At 37.2% G+C, this 23,780-nt stretch overlaps 1 protein-coding gene and 1 long non-coding RNA gene across 4 annotated transcripts; one reads left to right on the plus strand and one right to left on the minus strand.

The window, feature by feature from the left end:
* Positions 1 to 4,409: 4,409 nt before the first annotated feature.
* On the minus strand, positions 4,410 to 13,863 carry LOC131221860 (uncharacterized). Its single transcript, XM_058217156.1, has 2 exons — positions 13,773 to 13,863; positions 4,410 to 7,168 (listed from the first exon to the last, which is right to left on the minus strand). Exon 2 carries the CDS (start codon positions 7,166 to 7,168, stop codon positions 4,898 to 4,900), a length of 2,271 nt encoding a protein of 756 aa, XP_058073139.1. The 5' UTR covers positions 13,773 to 13,863; the 3' UTR covers positions 4,410 to 4,897.
* Positions 13,864 to 19,198: 5,335 nt separating this feature from the next.
* LOC131220664 (uncharacterized) lies at positions 19,199 to 20,331 on the plus strand. 3 transcript variants are annotated; one of them, XR_009158767.1, is made up of 5 exons: positions 19,199 to 19,315; positions 19,438 to 19,477; positions 19,599 to 19,980; positions 20,071 to 20,122; positions 20,211 to 20,331. It is a non-coding gene; the product is annotated as an uncharacterized LOC131220664 (long non-coding RNA). The 3 variants fall into 3 exon arrangements; XR_009158766.1 differs by lacking the exon at positions 20,211 to 20,331 and having other exon boundaries at positions 19,432 to 19,477; positions 20,071 to 20,204; XR_009158765.1 differs by lacking the exon at positions 20,211 to 20,331 and having other exon boundaries at positions 20,071 to 20,204.
* Positions 20,332 to 23,780: the final 3,449 nt, after the last annotated feature.

A 23,780-nucleotide genomic window follows, 5' to 3' on the forward strand; every position in this document is an offset into this window, starting at 1 on the left:
ACAGTGTGGAATAATGATTTCCACCGTTGATACCTTCCTTGGGCCCACAGTAATGTTTATTTGTCATCCAACATGTTCATAATATTAAAAAGATATAAATGAAAGGAAAACACAAACATCAGCCTAAATGTGGGCCACACCACATAATATAATGGAGAGGGGTTTCCTTAAAACATTCATAATCATATATTGGGCCTGCCTAAATGTGATTCACATATCCAAAACTCATGTGGGCCCCACCAAGTGCTTATATATATTTTTAGGATGTCTTCAATTAGCTTTAGATGGTATGGCCCACTTGAGTTTCATTTACTGATGATTTTTGAGATATGTCATAACCTAAAGGGGACACATCAAATCCACAGTGTTGATGTTTAACACACATCATGATGAGGCTCACAAAACTTACTAACATCAATTCTTAGCTAGGTTCTCACGAGGTCAATAAGTTGGGTCACAATTTTGACCAGAATATTTGACCCATTTTACATGTCTGGTCCATTCACTCTATTTTACTGATCATTACCCTCAATTTGACTAGTTACTCGCCCCAATCATGCTACATATGAGAAAGATATTGGGCAAATAAAATTGATCAATAATTTGAGTGAATTTTGATTTAAACATCTAAAGTTGTTTACTCTTCAATCTAGACTAATCAGATTGTTCAAAAACAGTTAAAGGTTCAATTAGTGGATGTGCATAATAATTTAGTAATTTTATTTTTCACAGATAAATTTCAATTTCCTTTTAAAAATAACATTTTTTTTCAAAATGTATATTTTTTTTCTTTTAACAAAATATCATTTTTATTAAAAAATATTTCAAAAAATATTTAAAATACAAATTCTAAATTTTTATTTTCAAAATCTCAAAAGTTTTCTCATATTTTTTTTTTCTCTCAAAAATTTCAAATTGCCGATTTTTTCTTCAAAAGCATCATTTTGTTCTCAAATTTTTTCTCAAATATTGTTAAAATTTCAACTTCTTAATATTCTTTTTCATGTGATATTACAAATCATTTAAACATTACCTTTTAATATATATATATATATATATATATATATATATATATATATATATATATATATATATATATATATATATATATATATATATATATATATATATATATATATAAAAACTCTCTCTCTCTCTCTCTCTCTCTCTCTCTCTCTCTCTCTATATATATATATATATATATATATATATATATATATATATATATCAAATAGTATGTCTATTGATCCAGACATTGAACATTATTACCGACGGTTTTCAGCCGTCGGGAAAAAGATTTAGGAAAAACACTTTTACCGACGAACATTTTCGTCGGTAAAAGTCTTACCGCGAACATTTTCAAGACAGCACGAATTTTTTTTTGTTAAAATTCAAAACACCCTTCAGCGATGAAAATTTTTGTCGCTAAAGGTGGCTTTTAGCTACGAAATTAATTTCGTCAGTAAAAGGAAATTTCTCGACTTGTTTGTCTTCTCAAAAATTCAAAACACCTTTTAGCGACGAAAATTTTCATCGCTAAAAGCCACCTTTAGCTACGAAATTAATTTCGTTGCAAAAAGGAAACTTCTCGACTTTTTTGTTTTTTCCTAAAATTCAAAACACACGTTAGCGACGAAAATTTTCGTCACTAAAGGTGACTTTTAGTTACGATATTAATTTCGTCACTAAAAGGAAACTTCTTGACTTTTTTGTTTTTTCAAAAGTTCAAAACACCCTTTTGCGACGAAAATTTTCGTCGCTAAAGGTGACTTTTAACTACGAAATTAATTTCGTCGCTAAAAGGAAACTTCTTGACTTTTTTGTTTTTTTCAAAAATTCAAAACACCCTTTAGCGATGAAAATTTTCATCGCTAAAAGCCACCTTTAGCTATGAAATTAATTTCGTCACTAAAAAGAAACTTCTCGACTTTTTGTTTTTTTCAAAAATTCAAAACACCCTTTAGCGACGAAAATATTCGTCACTAAAGGAGACTTTTAGCTACGAAATTAATTTCATTGCTAAAAGGAATCTTTTTGACTTTTTATTTTTTTCAAAAATTCAAAACACCCTTTAGCGACGAAAATTTTCATCGCTAAAAGTGGCTTTTAGCTACGAAATTAATTTCGTCACTAAAAGGAAACTTCTCAACTTTTTGTTTTTTCAAAAATTTAAAACACCCTTTAGAGACGAAAATTTTCGTTGCTAAAAGCCACCTTTAGCTACGAAATTAATTTCATCGCTAAAGGTGGCTTCTCGACTTTTTTGCTTTTTTTTTAAATTTAAAATACCCTTTAGCGATGAAAAGTTTCGTCGCTAAAGGTGGCTTTTAGCTACGAAATTAATTTCGTCGCTAAAAGGAAACTTCTCAACTTTTTGTGTTTTCAAAAATTCAAAACACCCTTTAGCGAAGAAAAAAAAATTTATCGGTAAAAGTAAACTTTAAGTGACGAAAAAAAATTTCGTCGCTAAAGGTTTCATCGGTAAAAACCCTCTTTTTTGTTGTGTGTGTGTGTGTGTGTGTGTAGATATATATATATATATATATATATATATATATATAGATATATATATATATATATATATATATATATATATATATATATCACATATATACAATATAATATTATATCTTATTATATATAAAATACATATATTTTAAATGACCGTATTGACCATTGGGTACAAATTTCAATCCAATTCGAAATATGTGGGACATGTAATAACCTAAAAGCTTATGGTACAACCTCCATTGTTTTCTTACTATATAGGCAACACAATTTGTGGATATGTCATAAATTTACACTCCTATCCCAAAGTAGCCTTCCAAATGAAATAGATTGGGGTAGATATAATACATATATCACTATGTGTCCACAAGCTCATATCCCAAGATGGTCTCCAATGTTAGAAACTGCAGTTCGTTTCAACGTTAGAACCAAACTTTTTATTTGTATTTATTTATTTATTATTATTTTTGAATGGGTCCTAAGATAATCTAAGCCATGGGTGAGACGGGTAATCCCCACATAAAGGTGAGCCCAAAAATCTCATCAAAACAACACTTCTATAGCCCACACGACTACTCAATGATAACCATTTATTTTTCACTATTTAAGGTATTATGGTTCACATGAGTTTTCTTTCGAATAAATTTTCCAACTCTAAGTCTCTTATTAAGTGACAAGATCAATAGATATTATAAATTTGTCACTTACATTAAGAAAGCCCCGTATAGAAGGCCCACCAATCCGGATCAATTCCAGATCCGTAAATACATAAACTTCACTTTTGTACACTAGAGTGTTTTATTTATATTTTATATTATTATATTTTTTCCTGGTGGTCCATACATAATGTGTATACATTAAATCTATTCCCTTCACCAATTTACCAATGTCGTTTTAGGACACTGGTAAAAAATGAACAAGATACGTGATTCTGGTGGCCTGTACCATCGTGAACAACACCGACCATTCTTTCACCATTAATCTATATATATATATATATTCCTTATCTTGGACCCTCCTAAGTGTCTATCTAAGATCCGAGTTATTTGTTGGTTCACCCAATTATTTTTGGATGGTCGAAATAATTAGTATCTTCATCGAAAGTCCCTATAGCCCTGATAGATCTTCCAATGGCCGATATATCATAAATTCTAATTTGATTCTTATGGCCCATCCAAATGTTGATTTGGCCTAATTTTTAGAGGTTTGTCATATTTTGGTCATGAGAATCTAATGGACCGAATTGATCAAGCCATACATGCAATAATAAGCTTAACACGTAATTCAAGTAAAATCAAGTCTTTAATTGTTTGATTTTATTACTTATTTACATGCGTTAGGTGCTCTAAGGTGCATTATACATATACACACTTATTGATATATGTGCACATACATTACACCCATAGGAAATCCACACCATCCATCATACAGCCCAAATCATAATAACATTAAAAAAATTAAATTAAATTAAATACTAATCTTGCAAGCCGTTCTTCCCATTTATCCATCTCTTTGCCCTATCTTTTCTCTCTTGATTTTTTTTTTTTCCTTCACCGCTCTTATAAAAAAATGATAGTTCCTTGAGTAAGATGGATAAGATAACAGTGAGGGTGGTTGCAATTGATTTCATCTATTTTTAATTTTAAAAAAATTAAAATTAAAATTTAGGGAACCATAAAATTTTGAGTTGTTACAGCAAGCGCAAAAATGAAGTACATCCAAATCTGAAGTGTTCCACATCACAAGATTATAGTGGTGATTGAACGCCCGCCATTAAAAACTTCATAAGGCTCATTGTAATGTTTATTTTCCATCCAACCTATTGATTAAGTCACACGGAATGAGAAGAAAGGAAAACACAAACATCAGCTTCATACAAAACGTTTATGCCCCCTGAAAGATTTTAATGGTGGGTGTTGAGTCACCGTTTTTTCCTGTGCTGTGATTCACATGAGATTTGTATCTACTTTATTTCCTAGCCCATGCCTTCAAATAATCTGAAAAAATGAATGAACCACGTGGATAAAACACATACATTATAATGGGCCTACAGAGAACCATACATCATGATGGCCCACAGAGAACCATCCAGTCGCTACTGGCGTCAGTAGGTAATCCAGATCTCACTTTATACAAGTCCTTACTTCTTGTACGTGGTTTGATGAATGATGGGCACATATGATACTTTTCTTTGGGCTCAATATAGTGCATCCAAAGTATGACCAGTTGCACATAATCGAATTTGTGGCCAACCTGATGAGTGTGACACATGATCTTCAAAGCCGTGGTAGCCTTTTAGATGGCCAAGAAAATTTCTGTCCACATTTATCTTGGTCGAATAATAGTCGTTCAAATCTTACTGTATTGGTGTAGCAAATAGAAGAGATGATCACTTACCTACAATTAGTTTAGCCCTACCAGGGCCCGGGTCTATCAGGTGAGACATTAGAAACCATACAAACGTGAGAAGCTCTCCACCTTTACTAAGGCGTTGAGCATGGGCTATCCCGCTACAGTTACATGCAGCGTAGGATAGCATCTCAACCCATACCTCACAGATCAGGGCCCATCTCTGCGTCACCTTCACTTTATCTTTCAGCTTCTTCGCGAGAATACATGCATCGAACAACACCGATTTGCTCCAGTCTCCTTTCACTTCGATGGGATCTGCTACCGTATTCACCGATAGTAGATCTTCGCATGCGGACTGTCGTTCCTTTTCCCGTTCTTCCTCCGAATATTGGGAAGAGCAGAAAATGGGGGATGCAAGGTACGGGTTCTCCCTAAATGGCTTTCGGAGGAAGAATTTTCGGGCTTCAGCACTGGTCTCCAGGAACCTAATCACGGCCGATGATGACATCATGGAAGGCTGCATGACGAGAAGATATATCATGTAATCAGATATAAGCTTACTTAGTCGGCGATGTATGGTTGTTGAAATGGGGACTGCCTCATTTTCTTGGTTGACTGCTTCATTTTCTTGGTTAAGGTCGTTTGGTCCCTTGTTTTTACTGTTGTTATTTGTGGGAGGCGTCTTGCCAACGTCCTCGTTGGTGTAATAACAAATGGTGGTGGCGATATGCCACCTTAGCAGACTCTCATCGAATTCGACCTGGATGCTGTCGCCAAACTGACTGAGGTAGCCCCTCTGCTCGAGGGCCCATTGGCCCCGGACGGCCTTGGGCTGTTTCATGATCTCGGTTTTCTTCTTCAACTCGTGAAAGATGATATTCTTCATATCTTCGGAGACAGCTACATGGTAGGTGTATTGCATCTCCTTCATGAGGTTACCCAACATTTTGCATGGCAGCACAGCCAAGGCCTTCTGGATGTACGAGGCCTCAAAGAACTTCCCACAGAGGGTGTGTCGATTAGCAATCCGTCTCAGGTACTGATCATGTTGAGGGATACAAGTGTCTATCAGATTATATTGCATGATGGATACGGACCATCGATCATGAGGCAGTAAGTTAGCTATGATCTTAAAGACTATGGGACCGAGCATTGGAATCTTGACGGCAGACCAGTTGGAGATCAGGAGCATGATAAAAGCCACAAAATCCAAGGCAATAGCGCCACCTAGCAACGTGTAGGTGATGGCGATGTCGAGTGGGAGGAAGTCGCGTTTGTTGGTGCAGAAGAAAAGCAAGAAAGCAGTCATGATCGAGCAAGAGCAAATGGCCCGTAAGATGTAGCCGACGATATTGTGCACCACGGCAGCCTTAGTGAAGAGCACATCGTAGATGAATTCGAGCTCGTACTCAACGACCCGGAACGCGTCCTCTGGGAACCACCTCAGGAAGGTGTTGCGGCTCTCTACCTGGTCGTGGAAGCTGGCCATGAGATCAATGATAAGGCCCTTGAAGTTCTTGAAGAAGCGGTGAGCCTTGTACATTCTCGTCAATTCGTCCATTTCCTGTTGCTGCATCTCGATATCATGGGCTTCGGGCTTTGTGCTATTCACTATCTGCGCGGGGATCCCTGCCTCTTTTTTCGACTGGTGTTCCTCCATAAGCTTGGCGTAGTTCGTACCGGGGCCCAACTTTTCAAGCATCGAGTCCCGGAAGCCATCCATGCTCGCGAGGTAGAGCGCATACGTCCGCTCTCCATACTTGATAATCCCAGCAACAAACATGAATAGAGTCGGGGCTAGGAGCTTGTTTTTTGGCACGGAAAGCAAGAAAACGTAACCAGCCAAGCCAACCTCAAACATCACTCCAAGCAAATGCCTAAGCCACAGCTCATTGTCTTCCATCGCAAAGGCCGTGATCGTGTCAGGTCCACCGAGGTGCAAAAGAAGGAAGGGGGCCCAGAAGGCTAGAGCGTTGTTGTTGGAGGATTTTTCAACGTTGTGCTTTGGACCACCAGAAGAGGCCATGATTTTGACGCCGGGCTTGCTGTTGCCACCGGTTGTATCTGACGTGTCCCCTACGCTGTTGGAGAGGAGGCCCAGTGCGAAAACAGCCAACCAGTCGGCAAGCAGGTAGAGGGACCATGTGAATATGATGAGTGGCTTTGATGCCGTCCGTTTGCGTAGGGTCACCAAGAAGATGAGAAGGATTTGCACCAACAGACTACAGAGAACGAAGACCCGAACGTCCCAGTTATTCCACAAGTTTCTCACAGGCTTAGAAAATACTTCCACTCTTCCTTCTTCCATCTTGGCAAAAATATCAAACATGTTAGAAGTAAGTGAAGAGTTGAACATGAAAAGTAAATGTAATTTTATTTATTACAAATACTTGTACACAATATGGGTACACTTTACAACACTCACAACTATCACTCTTGAATGACAACTCTCACACACAAGAAAAAATTCTTTTGAACTCTTAATACTTGGTGTAATAACCCTAAATTTTGGTACATTATAAAAAAAAACTAAATTAAATATCTAAAAATTTTATTTTTAAATAAAAAATAAAAACAAGTCAATAGTTGAGTTGGTAGTGAAATTCTTAATTGAGAGAGAGGTTTAGGAATCGATTCTTAAAGTAATAATAATAAATTTTTTATCAAATATCATAAAAAAATTCAAATTCAGGATAAGGGAGGATGTGCTCATCCTATCTTATGAGAATTTTCTTTAAAAATGGATACGAAAAGTTTCTGTATTAAAAAAAAAAAAAAAAGAGATAGGAAGCCCTAAAGTAAAAGGAAGAAGAAATTTTAAGAAGGCTCGATCAGGTAAGTTCCAATCGTTAGATCTTTTTAACTTTTTATTTTGTTGTTAATTTTTTCTTGATCTATACAATGGATGGCGTGGATCATCCACACCATTATTGTATAGGTGTGTAGAGTCAATTTTAAAAAAGTGATGTTTTTATGATTTCGGTCTAATTAGTAATATTTTAGGAATAAATTAAATGGATAGAATCTGATTATGCTAAGATAGATCTCTACAGATATATGATCCCTAAGGCCAAAATATACAAGGGCCATAATTTTTAGATCAATCTAACAATCAGATAGGCCATATTAGTCGGATCTAAAAGTGTTTAATAAAGGAATCTTAGATTTTTACGTAAGTGTTGGTATCACTTGGTGTAGAAGGTCGAGTTGGGCCATCGGTGTATGTGTGGTTAGATCCACACCATCCATCTAATGTGTAAAGGCAAAATATGATAATACCTCAAGAATCTGGATGATCCAATCATCCGGTGGGCCACCCCGATTAATTATTTGACATTCAATTTCAGGTTTTAGATTTTAGCTTTAAGATGTTAATCAAAGGTGGGCTCCACCATGTAATACAAATAAATGAATAATAATATCGTTGATATAATTGATAGGACCCCGGAATTCAAATTAACCTAATTACATTGCAAAGTCAATACTACCAAACTCAGGTGAGTAACCTAACTTGTCTCATAATTCATTAAAATTAAAATAAATCATTGTGATTGTTTGATTGATTTACTGGTTTGAATATTTTGATATGATAATTGTATGATAAATTTATATGTGAATATTTTAATCGAGACAACTATGCCAAATATGAAAAATATGCATTTACATATCATCCCTCATTCATTGTATTGCATAATACATGGTCGATCTTAGGGGCCCTCCTTGAAAGAAATGTCGATCTTAGTAGAGCGTTACTAGATGCGGGCTATGCCCAAGCCTACCGAAAAGTGGAAGCCTACCCAACGGGTGGATGCGGGTTGACGACCTCCAACCCAAGCAGATGGATGATCATCCCATCTGATGTATTCATACATCATTTTACATTCATATCTTTGTACATGTATTTATGTATTATTTTAATTGTTATGATTATGAACCATGCTGGGTTATATCATTAAGCCTGCCCAGCTTACATTTTTATTGATGGAAAAATCGTACAGAGGAGCTATTAGCAGATGATGTGCCGTAAGAATCGGAAGGATCTACTATACCTGAACACGACCTACCTGAAACATGACCATACTTATCCGAGGATGAAGTGGTGGCATTAGAAAATTTTTTATTATATATTTTATTTTGTTAGCACAGTTTAATTAACGAATAATGCATACTGGCATTTATTTTGAGATTTTAAGCAATTATTTAGATTTATTTCTTTGTAATAATGTTAGCATGGAATAAATATCATTATATTATAATGGTATAATAAATGAATGATTTTAAAGTTTATTTTATTTTAAGAGTCGTCAAGATTTATATATGTTTAGTTGATTGGTGCTAAGTATTATGCATGTGTGATTGAGATTATGATAGACCTTATACTGAATATAGGTATCATCTCTGATTAAACTGATTAATGAATTAAATTAGTACACTTTGTGTACGAGTTACGAACTGAAACTCAGGTCTGAGGGTGCACACTCTATACCCGGATTTCGGGGCGTGACACTTGGATACCTTGCTTTCACTCTCGAATTCACTCTTTGTTGTTTTTATGTTTTTGTATTATGTACAAATGAGGCTCTTCCTATATTTATAGAGAGCTATGGAAGATTGTAGAATCAATATAACTCTAAAGAGTTCTAGAAGCTTCCAAATATCTTATAAGGTTCTATTATATTCCAGAACATTCTAAGAGAATCCGGAAGGTTCTAGCATAGTCCGGAACATTTCGGAAGAGTCAGGAAAACTCTATCAACTTCTAGAAGTTTCCAGAATGTTCTAGAAAATTCTAAAATTTTTTAAAAATATTTGGAAGTTTCCGGAAGACTCCGGAATATTCAAGAGAGGTAGTGATGACATTTAACACTCCCCCTCAGCACCAACTCTCACAATTCTGCCTTGGTCATCATGTCAAGTTGCTTTTTTGAATTTGGTGAACTTAGCATTGCTTTCGTGAGTATGTTTGTAACTTGGTTGTCGATCTTCACATCCTTGGGTTTTGGAACTAGTTCCCAATTCTGATTTTGATTCAATGCCTTAATCTCTTCTTCCATCACCTTCTGCCATTTTATGTCTCGGGATGCTTTTTTAAATGTTGTTGGCTCTTTCACGGTCTCTTCTTCTGCTAAGGCAGCCTCCACGTATCTTGGGTTAGGCTTTCTCTGTCTAGTCGACCTCCTAAGTGGTGAGTTGTCTACTGCAACCTCCTGTTGACTCGGCCGAAGCTCTTCTGAACTACTTTAATGTACTCCAGTTTGCCAAGGACTCATCGATTTATCTGGTGTTCCAGACAGATTAGGCACTTGCTCACCATCTCCTACTGTAGGCATCAACTCATTAGTTGAACTAGGAGATTCTTCACCTTCCCTTGTCTCCCCCATCTTCTCATGTAGATCATCTTCTAAGTCTTGAGAGTTTGGCAGCTACTCTTTCAGTGGCGACCACCATGATGAGGCTTCATCAAAGACAACATTTCTAGATATGTAGCACCAACTAGTTGTAGGGTTGCAACATTTCCACCCTTTCTTTTCACTGCTATAGCCCAAAAAGATGTAACAAATCGCCTTCTTATCAAACTTGCTACGCAAGTGATCAGGCACAAACACATAGCATACACATCCTAAGACTCGGAAGTGACTCACCTTGGGCTTTATGTTCCATAGTTCCTTGAAGGGTGAGACAAAGCCTAGTTTTGCATGTGGTAGCCTATTGATCACATAAGCTGCTGTTTGCATGCATTCTGCCCAGAATCGGCTGGGCACATTCTTTGCATGTAGCATGCTTCGACATATCTCTGCAAGATGACAATTTTTTCTTTCAGCAACGCCGTTTTGTTATGGAGTGCTCGAATAAGTCAATTGTCGTCGAATTCTACACTTATATTACATAATTTGAGAACTCTTTCGACGTATACTCTCCACCATTATCCGTTCGCAAGCATCGGATCCTTCTATAGAACTCACTTTCGACATTTTCCCGAAATTCTTTAAATTTTAATAAAGTTTCTGACTTCTCTTTTATGAAGTAAACCCAAATATACCTTGAGAAGTCGTCAATGAAGGTCACCATGTAACTCATGCCACTAATCGATGCTTGTTTTACCTGTCCGAACATGTCTGAGTGGACAAGCTCCAAGGGTTCTTTAGCTCTAAACTTTGATTCTTCATATGGCAATTGGTGTGCTTTGCCATATTAACACCCTACACAAATTATATCTTCTCGAACATCCAGCTAGGGAAGACTTTTGAGCATAGCCTTCTTCATCATTATCTTTAGCTTATGATAACTCACGTGCCCTAAACGTGCATGCCAGAGATCTGCAGTCTCATTTTTCCGAGTCTTATCTACATAAGCTGATTCAGCTAACATTACGTAGATTGACTCCAAGCGTCGTCCTTCCATGATAGGCGTACCTAATGGGTTAAGTTTCAGTACACCTTAATATCCTCCGGTCCAAATACTACATAATTCCCAGAAGATGTCAGTTGTGATACTGACAACAGGTTTTTCTTCATCTCTAGCACGTGATAAACATCTCGAAACTTTACTTGATTAGGGCTAAATCGAGGTGTGATAGTAGTCATGCCTACGTGAGTTATCGGCAACCTTGAATTATTAGCTGTTACCACCACCCGATCTCCTTTGTAGGCAGATAAACTTGACAGTTTCTTCTTATCACCTATCATGTGGTTTGAGAACCCTGAATCAATGATCTAATCATCATTGTAGTTGATAGCTCCTTGATTGGAAACTGCGGCAAGGACTATTTCACCCGTCTCTGTCACTATTGAGGAAGCAACTACTTCGTCAGTGACTGTGTTAGACTGCTTGAGTAGTTCATCAAAATCTATCTCCTTCTCTAAACAATCTCCTTGGGTGGTGAACATTAACTCATTCTCCAAATATTGAAGTCAAGCATCATTTATTTTTGAAAACAATGATGCAAAGGTGTCCCATGCCATCTTGGGTGTGTCGTCATCCTTGATTTGCCCGAGCAACTCATCCTCAATGGTTGACTTGAGCACGTGCATTGCCTTCCCGGCCTTAATCTTCCACTTTCGGAGTGCTTCAGCATTTTCTTTAGAAGGTGGGGTAATCTCATTCCCATTAACAACCTCCCACAAATCCTGCCCTTTAAGGTAGGAGATAATGCGAATCCTCTAACTTTGATAGTTGTGGTTGTTAAGTCTCGTAACTCCGCTTGTTGTGTTCGCAAGATCCGCCATCGTGACTTGGTATGATTATCACTCCCTTTACCAAGCAAGCCAACAAACTTCACAGTCTCTAAACTGTGCACGATCACCTTAAAAAAGGATCCCGACCAAACCTTACTCTGATATCAAATTGAAGAGTTGAACACGACAAGTAAATATAATTTTATTTATTACAAATACTTATACACAACAAGAGTATACTTTACAACATACACAACAACTCTTACACACAAGGAAAAACTCTTTTGAACTCTTAATACTTGGACACCTTGCTTTCACTCTTGAATTCACTCTTTGTTGTTTTTATGTTTTTGTATTATATACAAATGAGACTCTTTCCATATTTATAGAGAGCTATGGATGATTCTAGAATCAATATAACTCTAACGAGTTCTAGAAGCTTCCAAATATCATATAAGGTTCTATTATATTCCGGAACATTCTAAGAGAATCCGAAAGGTTCTAGCATAGTCTGGAACATTTCAGAAGAGTCAAGAAAACTCTATCAAACTCTAGAAGTTTCCAAAAGGTTCTAGAAAATTCTAAAATTTTTCAAAAATGTTTGGAAGTTTCCGGAAGACTCCGAAATATTCAAGAGAGGTGGTGATGACATTTAACAGTAAGATCGGTTCCATGATACATGGATCCGACAGCCAGAAACAGCTGATTGCCATGAGTTCTGCCACCTCTCTAATAGCCCATCAGGTGGTCAGTACAAATTGATCGACGCATTCGCCGGTCCTATTCCGTTCCGGATCAACAAGACTTATTGGTCCGTATCAGGTGGGTTTGTCCCACAAATCGTGTTGGTCCAGTCATCATTTGGTCCACACATGTAGCCTGAACATGGACTGTTGGCATATTTTCTAAAGCTGTCCATTTTTCCTATGTTTGAGGCTTATCAGATGAACTAACCTCCCCGGGTTTGAATCCTTAACCTCAGTGGTAGACTCTGAGGAGTTTCAACATGAGGTCTTGGGTTCAATACTCATAAATGGTAAAATCCTGCGACGGCAGTGTGCGTGGGTGTGTGTGTCAGGTGCATGTGTTAAAAAGAAAAAAATTAAAAAAAGAAGAAGAAGAAGAAGAAGAACTAACATCACCGAATTTTGGACGTTGCATAGCTTCCACCCAGGATCCAGCCATGTGGGTGCAACCCTGACCGTGGGACCACCTCAATATATGACTTGTATATCAATGCAGCCATACATTTTTTCAGCAGATTTTAGAACATGGTCCCACAAATAAGGCAGTTCCAAATCTCAGCTGAACAACACCACGGCAAAACAGTGGTGATTGAACGGCAACCATTAAAAGCTTCCTACGGCCCAATGTAATTTTTATTTGTTATCCAAACTGTTGATTAGGTCATAGAGACCTCCACGAAGGGAAAACATAAATAGTAGCCTGTTTATTTGCCATCCAACCTGTTGATTAGGTCAGGCATACTTGGAAGAGGAGAAAACAGAAATATCAGCTTAATCCAAAATGTTGGTGATCCCAGTAGTGTGTTCACCTGAGATTTGGACCTGACACATTTTCGAGTCCATGCTATAAAGTGATATTAAAAAATGGATGTACGCTATGTATAAAATGCACACTGGCGGGCACATCAGAGCACGGAGCAGTAGCCAGCTACTGTCAGCATCACTAGGCAATCCGCGTCTGTGGCCAAAGGGGCTGAGATGGGTCACTTACTAGATTCAACGGTGGCCGGATCTTGTGGCCCACTCTCCAAGTGTTTTGCGCCCTTCAAAGATAAGCTTTGACGTCACCACACCAAACGAGCCAAATCTACGACTTATTATCAAGCATCATCGTATATTAATTTATAGCACGCCAAAAGCAGAACAGCCAAACGTAAGAGGAAAGAGTCTTCTCCCCGCAAGCAAGGAAGATGTGCATCTTTATTCCCATGTACCAGCTGAAAAAGTGCAGATTTCCTAGTTTCACACGTGTGTAGTCCATATCTCATCTACTCACAATCACACGTGCCAACATAACACATTTTTCTGAGATCTGAGCTTTCCATCTGGTCACCACTTGGATAAGACCCTGGTGGTAAAAATATTACGCTAATTCGCTCAATAAGCATCAGCCAAGATGGTGCCGCCCTTACTGTAGGGCACACTTTGATGTATGAATTCTAAATCGACTCCGTCTATCCGTTTTTACAATTTATTTTAGGACATGAGCCTAAAAACGCAGCAGATCCAAATTTCAGGTGGACCGCAGTGGTGGTTGTACACCCTTACCATTAAAAGCTTCCTAAAGCATTTTATTATTATTTTTATTTTTTAACACACGCACGGTACCCCATGTACTCCCGCACTCACGCCATAGTGGGATTTCACCACTTATATATAGGTAGTCACCCCAGGACCTCAAGTTGAAAAAGGTCTACCATAAGGCAAGGACTTGAACCCTGAGACTTGGTTCTGGTTGATTATTGGGCATGTGCCCTAAATTGATTTAGCAAATCGGATGGACGGCGTGGATATAGAATACATACATCAAGGTGGACCCCATGGTAAGGTCTGCATATCTCAGGTGAGGTGGGCCATGTGGTGTGTATGTGTGGTGTTGGGGAAAAAGTAATTAAGTCCACCGAGGAAAGATTGGTTTCAATGTAGTAGATCTGGCACAGAGGGCATTTGGCGGCTGAAATTGGGATTAGACTCATTCCTGATTATGCAGGATAACTATCCAAACGGGCCCGTAGACCATTATACAATTTTATTTTATTTTTTAAATACATTACGTGTTGTTGTTAACCACGTAGCATCGTTTCACATTAATTAGAAATTGAAATCTCAACTATGGCAAAACCATTTTCGCTGCGGGAACCAACCCTACGGGTCTAAAGCATGGCATCAATTTGTAAAGATGGCTATCGGTAGTCTTCTCCCTCCCATGCACGAAAGCATTTACTCTCTCTTTATCTCTTTATCCCTCTTTTCCTTATCTTAATTCACTACACCAAAATTGTCCGTCTGGTACGGTCGGGATTTTAGTTCAGAAACGGCTCTAAGCCGTTTCTATTTGAAATGGTAATCAGCCGTACTGGACTAATTGCTGCTATACGCTGTTATTTCAATTTTTTTGTTGGTGTGTCCTAATTGAGTCTTGGATGTTCTTATTTATTATTATTATACTTTATTGTTTTATTTTGAAACAGATGGACGGAATGGATTCTATTATTAACCTCTGAGTGGACCTCAAATGGCTCGAGAGCCATATTACTATAAAGTACTGTAGACTACCAAATGTTTTACTTCATTTCCATACGCAAAAACGCCCTAATCCCTCATTTAACATCCACCGCCGTCTGCGTCTTCCTCTCTGTCTCGCTCTCCCTCTCTCAAGCTCCCTCGATCTCCCTCCCTCGATCTCCCGATCTCAACCCTCTCTCTCGATCTCCCTCTCCCGATCTCAACCCTCTCTCTCGATCTCCCTCTCCCGATCTCAACCCTCTATCCCGATCTCAACCCTCTCTCTCGATCTCCCTCTCCCTCTCCCGATCTCAACCCTCTCTCTCGATCTCCCTCTCACTCTCCCTCCCTCTCCCGATCTATGGTGAGTGTTTGATTTGTACGGCAGAGGCCGAACGGCGTAAGAAGGAAGATGCAGAGCAGAAAGCCAAGCTGGATGAGATCGCTGAGAGGCAAAGGCAGAGGGAGAAGGAATTAGAAGAGAAGGAGAGGTTTGAGGAGAGAAGCTCTCCTAGGAAGGACATCGGAGCCGTTCACACGGTCTGTGATTTTAGGTAAATCTTGTGATTTGGGAGTACTAAATGACCATTGTTTAAGTTTAACCAGAGCTGGAGTAACACATCTGTAATGGGATGATTGATGCTGTTTTTGTTGAGGTTATATGTGCAGGCTAAGATCTGGCAACTGAACAAACTGCGAGCCGGATGATTAATCTCCTGAGGCAGCTTCAGCAGACATTGCCACCTTCGACCCTTGCATCGACCTGGTCTTCCTTGCAGCCCAAGCAGGAGCTTGCATTGCAATCCATCCTGTCATCCTAAGGATCTCGTCTCGAAACTATTTGCTGAAGCTTTAGGTGAGTGATCCGTTCTCTAGTGAAAGTACATTTCACAGCCTTACTAGTTGAAATTAGCAGACGAGATGATAACAGTAGACATTGCAAGAATGTCATTGGCGCTTGCATACGCCCCGTCTAGATGTTGGCGAAGGCAGGAGGAATGCTAAATCCGGATCATTCATCTTCCAAGCACAAAACAGAGTTGCATCATACGGGTCGATGTGGCCCATCTGGGGGATCCAGTAACCTTTTCTGTGTGGGTTCTATCCTGCTAATGTCTTCTCAGTGGATGTTCTATACTAGAATCTAGCTGGCCCAGTCATTGGGTGAGTGGCACATGCACGCACGTTGAATATAGACCATTGGTCTGTCTGCTTCTGTGTACATGTGTGGCCGCCTCATGGATGGAATGGCTAGATTTTTAGTCCCTCTCTTACAAAAGCTCTTGATCTTGAAAACAAGTGGTGCATTGTGATTGGAGGGGCACCTAGCATTAGCATTTCATGGGAAGCTAGATGAGTTACCACAATCTCAAGCATGTAGGTGTGTATCCAGAAGTTGGTACCGTTTAAATCCTTTAAGATCTGTTTGGTTGCCACGTATAAATGAGTTCAACTCATTTTATTTGATTGAATATATACATTCATCTCATTTGATCATATGAATTAGTGAATGACATTTAGTAGGGATTAAAAATATAACCAACAATTTATATAATACATAGCAAAATGAGATGAACTCAATTTTCCAGAAGGCAATTTTTTTATTTTTTTTTAAATTTATATAATACATAGCAAAATGAGACTATTACTTTGCTGATGATCTTGTTGTGCAGCAGAGATCATCTTCTGAAAAATGAATTTAGTACACTCTGATTCAGTATACGTTGAGTAAGTGCTCTATCATGAGATACTGCTGTATGTTTCATATACGCAACTAAATAGCATTTTCGGAATGCCAGGTATATGCAGATGTGCAGCAAAGACTGATTTATATAATTGATAGTTCTTCAAAATTTTGTACTTCATATAATCTTTTATCTGTCTATAATTTTCTCCAATTATTGGAAAGTACACATATTCCTATCCAAGTATACCTTTTACTCATAGTACCATTTAAAATCGAAGACAATTTTGGTGAACTGATCCATTGTGCATAATGACAAATTTGAATTTTGGTGAACTAATTCATCATGCATAGATGACCAACTTCATAATCTGATTAGAAAAGACAGTTTGGTCCCATCTGATCATTAAAACATTGTTGGGGATTGACTCCAATGCTTCTTTTTTATATGTTGCTAAATTAACATTGTAGTTTGTTATAAATTAGAAGAGAGAAAATATGATAAACATGGACCCAAAGGGCCAATTCTTACATAAGATGGATAGATGAGCATGCATTAGACGTACATAACTGTTTCAGTCCCTACTTCACATTCCACTGATCAAACCAACTGCTGCACAATTCTATACAGTATGAAATCCATCTTGTTCTGTGCCTAGAAAGAATCAAAGTGGCACCAGCTGATTGATAAAAGTAGCCTTTGAAATAGATTACAAATTGTGTATAAATGCAAAGCACAAGACTGCATGGAAGTATATTCTCATATTGAAGCTGAACATTCATCTGAAAATCCATATCCATATTCATCTCATATTGAATCTTGTCTATACGATTTATTTATCTATAATAAATATGGTCTTATACCTTTCAAAAAGAAAAGGAAAAAAAAAAAGATCTATAAGTTTAGATGAAGACACTAATTTGGCTCTAGCATAACTTTTTAAGAAATTATAAGTCAGGCATTAACTCATACAATCTACATGTGTGGTTACATAAATTGTATACAGCTAGAAAAACTGAGCATGGATGTGACTTGTACAAACAGAAAAACTGAGCATGGTATACAAACAGAAAAACTTTAAAAAAAGTAGGTTTGTATTAATTACATTGCCAATGTTAATTGTTCTCTTTAGCTTATTATGTAACTAGAGAATTAAGATTTTCAGAAAATTTCAACATTTCTCGCCTGCTTAAAGAGTTGGATAAATAAATGTATCATACACCACACACAAGATGTGGTTGGAACGTAACTAGTCATTTACTCACAATTTCTTACCTTTCATGGAACCAGCAAGTTCCATCTCTTTAAGAACTGTCATGGATCAGTGAATTCCTTTTTAATTTTAATTATTTATATAAATAAGTGATGTTGTACAAACACATTTAATTGTTTAAATAAGTGTTGTTGTACACATTTAAGCAATTTCTTATATATTTCGATATTTATTCTTTAAATGTTTATATTTATGATTCTTTGTTAACTGATGTTGTTAATTAGTATTTAGGCTACCTAGTGGTTTAGCAATGCATCCCCCATTTAAATTTTGTCACTTCATTTTTATTTTAGTTTGTTATCATATGTTGCAGAATGTCGTCATGGGTTTTGATTTTTAAGCTTTTTTTTGAAAAAATTTCAACTGATAATCATGTGAGTTGTAAAATCTTATGATCAGTTTTAGTGTCCTACCTTCATCACTCTTTTCTGGATAATATCATTATCTGGAGGGTTGGCCATTCCTTCTGAGTTGGATTTGGACTTTGGTGTGCTGTTATTATGGTTTTTCTGTCTTTATTAATAGCTTTTGTTTCTATGATCAGTGGTTTTCTTGTTCTTTTGAGAGCCAAAGGAGAGTCGTTCGAAGAAGTAAGTGGTCATATGTAACATTTTATAAAAGAAAGAAAAATATGTGATGTTTCTGAATATTAAAACACAAGCATGATTGAGAGATTTCCTTCTGATGTGTGCTTTTATTTTCCTACCACTCTGTTTTTACATAAATTCTACGTTCATAATTTATTATTACTTTTATTTTTACAGGCCTGAAGCTACTAATGTAAATCATTGAAACACCTTTTATTTTTTTTGATGTAATCAGTCAACTTACAACAAATTTAAACTATTGATGGACTGTTTCATGGTTGAAAATATTGTTTCTGAAGACCAATGTGGCCAACGATACTAATATCTGGTTAGATAATTTAAACTTTGAATTTTGCACAATTCAATACAGGTTTGGCATTTCTTTGTGTAGGGTGGTATTGAAGATGGTGAAGAACCAAGAGCTGCAGCCCTTAGAGAATTAAGAGAAGAAACTGGAATAACGTCAGCTGAAATTATTGCAGAAGTAAGTTTCTTAAGTTCTACAAAATCCTTTTAGTAGCTACAATTTTTAGTTTCAATTTTGTTAGCATCCTTTTACAGATTTTTAATACGGCCTTGTATTTACATTCAATGTTACAGGCAAAGTTAAAGGAGACTCGGTATCACAGTATAGAGGTGTTACAAGGTCAGTAGGAGCCCTCTCTCTCCTCTTGTTTTTTGGTTTAGTTTTTTGAATTGTTGGCCTGACTGCTAAGATATGTGGTTTGTCTGTGTTTTCCATTGATTGGGATTCCTTGCAACAATAGATCCTGGTAGGAATCTAACTCTCTTTGGAGAGAGAGAGAGAGAGAGAGAGAGAGAGAGAGAGAGAGGGCATGAATGATAATGATAATGATAACAGTAACTGGTTGGGTTTCTCACTCTCTCCTCACATGAACATGGATGCATCTACAGACCCACATCATCATCATCATCACTAACACCATCGTCAGCAACATCATCATCATTATTATCAAACACAAGCTGCAGCTACTGTTTCTCCTGCAGTTCCAACCAGCTTCTTTCTAGCTCCTCCTCAGATGGAAACACAAGGTGGGGCCCTTTACTCCCAGTTGTCTGTAATGCCACTGAAATCTGATAACTCCCTTTGTATTATGGAAGCTCTTACAAGATCACAACAAGGTGAAGGTATGTTTCTCTTCTTCCATCTCTTCCTTTCAGTTTCTTTTAAATAGCTTCTAAAAATAAAGTCTATGTCTATCTCTTTGTTGATGGAAGGAGTGATGCCGGAGTTGAAGAGCCCAGAGTTACCAGAGAGCAGCCTTTATAGGTAAAGCACACAAATCTAATTTCCCTATGGTTAGATATATGTCCATATGTGCTTTTGACACGTTTAGTTTCCTTCAACACGTTTATAGGTAAAGCCGTGAGGTGATAGCTTCATGAGACAGTCCATCTTCGACTGTATGATCGCCGGTTCGATCCCGGTTTTCTTCTGGAGGTGTATGGCCTACCTGTAGTACAAGTGGCATTTACTGGTTTTCTTCTGGAGGCGTACGGCCTACCTGCAGTACAAGTGGTTTTCATTGATAGAAGGGCTGTGAACAACAAAACCTCAATTCAAGCCCTTTTGGAAAGGCTGGGAGAGGAAAGAGTGAAGAGGATGAGAGATAAGATAGTCTATATACCGAAGTTTGTGTACACCACCCCCAAAGAGGGGTTGGCCGGTATGAAGAATGCGTTTGATGTTTCCCTGGAAGGGGTACTGAGAAGATTCCAGGAGCAGAGGACATAAATGGAATTAAAAAATTGGGAATGGGAAATCTTGTATGTTGTATTTTGTACTTATCTTGGGTGGGGTATATTGATGGAGGGACAGGATGTTCAAGTAGATCGGTGGACGGTTAGATGGATGTGGTTGGTGGATTTTATATTGATTGGTTAGCTATAGAGAGTTATTAGTTGCTACCACAATCTGTGGTTAAAGATTATTATGTGTGTGAATCATTCTATTGTCTTTTTCTTCTATTTGTCTAATTATCTGGCATACATACAAGTAGATTACTACACCACTCTCTCTCTCATACAATGAACAAAGGAGTTTAAAATTGTTATTAAAATTCTGTCCTAAAATCTGACCGTTGGCAACATTAATAAGCATTCAAAACCGTTTCTGAAATTGTGCCTAAAATGTGACCGTTGGCACCAGAACGGTTTAAAACCGTTCCAAAAACGGTACCCAAAACGGTTCTGAACTGTTCCTGATTTTCTGCGACGCCTCATTTAGGAATGGAATTAAATCGTTCCTGAATCATTTAGGGACGGTTTAAAACCGTTCCTTAACGACGATTTTGGTGTAGTGTAATGACCACTTTAACACTTTTCAAGTGACTTGATGGAGATGAAAGTGAGTAAGCTCCCTCTCTCTCCTCGGGCGCACCTGCCAACGTGGGACTCATGTATCTGATCAGGGCAGTTTATTAGGTGTAGAACCAATTGGCATGGTTGGATTAAAAAATAAAATAAAATCATTCCAGGATAGTCATCATATGGGCTACATTGGCTATATTCTAATCATTCAATTTCGTCTTTCGTTTCTACATTTTTTTTTTTTCAAACCTTTTATTCACATATAGAAGGGAGGATTACATTCAGGGTGCGGCTTGGGAAATTTTTTTTTTCCAAGTGCAGCCTATCGTATAGGCCTGGGGGTTACTCTTTGGCCCTGGTGCGGGATGGAACAAAACTGAGTTAGCCTTTCTTAAAGGAACCCAGCCCGTCCTATGTAGGACAATTTCCTCTCGAGAAGCGATAGAAAGTTCCATGATGGATGTGAAGACCTGGATTGACTCATTGGAGCTACCTAGGCGGGCCAGTGATGTAGAACCTGTCACAGACATGTTCTTATCATGGTTGAGCCAAAAGAAGATGGACCGTAAATTAACCATAACTTTTGATCCGGGTATTGTTATAGGGAGCACAACCTATCAATCTTTACTGAAATGGGCCATCCGAGGTGAACCAATCCACAAAGTGGGTCGCATTTGTCCGTTTCGTCAAAAAACGCGCGCTTTCAGCTCAAAAACGATTTTTTAGGAAAATTTAACTATTTTTAGTAATTTCAATTTTTAAAATATTTTTAGAGTTTTAGATTTTCTTTCCTTTTAAAAATAACTTTTAGTTATACTAGGACTCTTCTAGGGAAAGTTTATTTGCAATTTTTATTTTTAGAAATTAGGCCTTAAGAGAGTTTTATTAGAATTAGGATTTTTATTAGAGCTAGAATTTTGTTATTTTTGGTAATTACGAATTTTAGTTTATTTTTTCTTTATTAATGGTGTAAGGAGACACATTAGAGGATTATCAATTATTCATTAATCAATTTCAAATTTATTAGAATTTATTTCTATTTGGTTGATTTTAATGGTGGGAATTTCTATCTTAACTATTTACCATGGTGTAGCCCAATCGAGTGTTGAATTTACCTTATTTTTAAGCCCTTGTCCAAACATGAGGTGGCCCACATGATGGACAGGATGGATCTACTCAACATGAATTCTCTCCTTCTAGGTTTACGAAAGCAATTCCCCGTTAACCTTTGTAGGTTCATGCAAACTTTATACTAATATTTAGGAAGAGGAGACGTGTGAAGGGAGAGTAAATGTAAGATGGGTTGTATGCTATTTTAGATTTGGACCATCCAACTTAAAATCAGATCCATGCATTAGATAGATTACACGTCAACATGCCAGGGGCAAAAAAGAATTTGATGATCTCATGATCAATCATGTCAAATACTTATGAAAAGTGTTGGTTGCTAATAAAACAGTCCAACGATCTGGATTTAACATGCATACATACTTTCACTTGTACTTTCCTTACAAGCGTAGTTTCCTAGTTTTTGGTACATAATTTCTCTTTAATGAGTCTTAACTAATGAATGGCCTAGATCTTTAACATGTGCGTCACTTTACATACTAATAATGTTTTATTAAAACTACAGAATGAAATGATACAAATCCATACTAAATCTCAGTCAGAGGACACTACACTATTGATAGCAGACGAAGCATGTTTTAGGGCCCTTGGCTCTAGATCTGGCTACATCCGTGGTCTTGGGCATGGGGAGGTGCCTGCATCGACCCATCGTATCCATGTTGATTTGGATAAGGCTACAAGGAGGGCCGAGCAGGCAGAGGCAATGTTGGTTGAGTTGCAAGAAATGATAAATGATATGAAGACATGGCAGACTCAATTGGAGGAAATGTTGCACACCCTCATGTCACAGCAACCCCAATCACATCCTTAGTAGTAAGTTGAATGCCATATTTAAATTATGTAAGTAGTATAAAATAGTCACTAATAATATTTTATTTTAATAATTTTACAGATTTTTCTGCGGATTGGTGTTATCTTCCTAGGCCGCACCACATTATCGATGACACACATTTCTTTTTTTTATTGGACAATTTGAACATGTGTACTTTTTTATGTTCCGGATAATTATAAATTTAATTATTTTGTTTGATCTCATTACTTTTTATATTTCAATGGATGATGATGAATATCGATTAATACATGTTATTTTGTTTGATTAAGTTGGTTCAAGCAAAAAATATTGATGCCATTTTGTGATATGTAATGGTGACATGTTAGCTCATCGCTAATATTTTGTGACAAGTTATTAGGTCGTGGCAAATAATTAAATCATTAGCGACGACTTATTGTTTTTGTCACTAAATAGAATTTGTGACATTGTGTTTGTGATATAATTGATGACGATCAACAATCGTCGCCACAAAGGCTTTTGCAATGACTTTATGATTTCTTTAATAATAAGTGGACTCGTCGCAATACATCTTTATTTGCGACGAGTTTTATGTTTAGCGACATTTTATGATATGAAATGACGATGTGTAAACTTGTTGCAAATAAGCTATATTTAGTGACAATTTATTAAGTCGTCGAAAATAATTAGTATTTGCAAC

Source organism: Magnolia sinica, chromosome 12 (genome assembly GCF_029962835.1).
Source record: "Magnolia sinica isolate HGM2019 chromosome 12, MsV1, whole genome shotgun sequence".
NCBI lineage: Eukaryota > Viridiplantae > Streptophyta > Magnoliopsida > Magnoliales > Magnoliaceae > Magnolia > Magnolia sinica.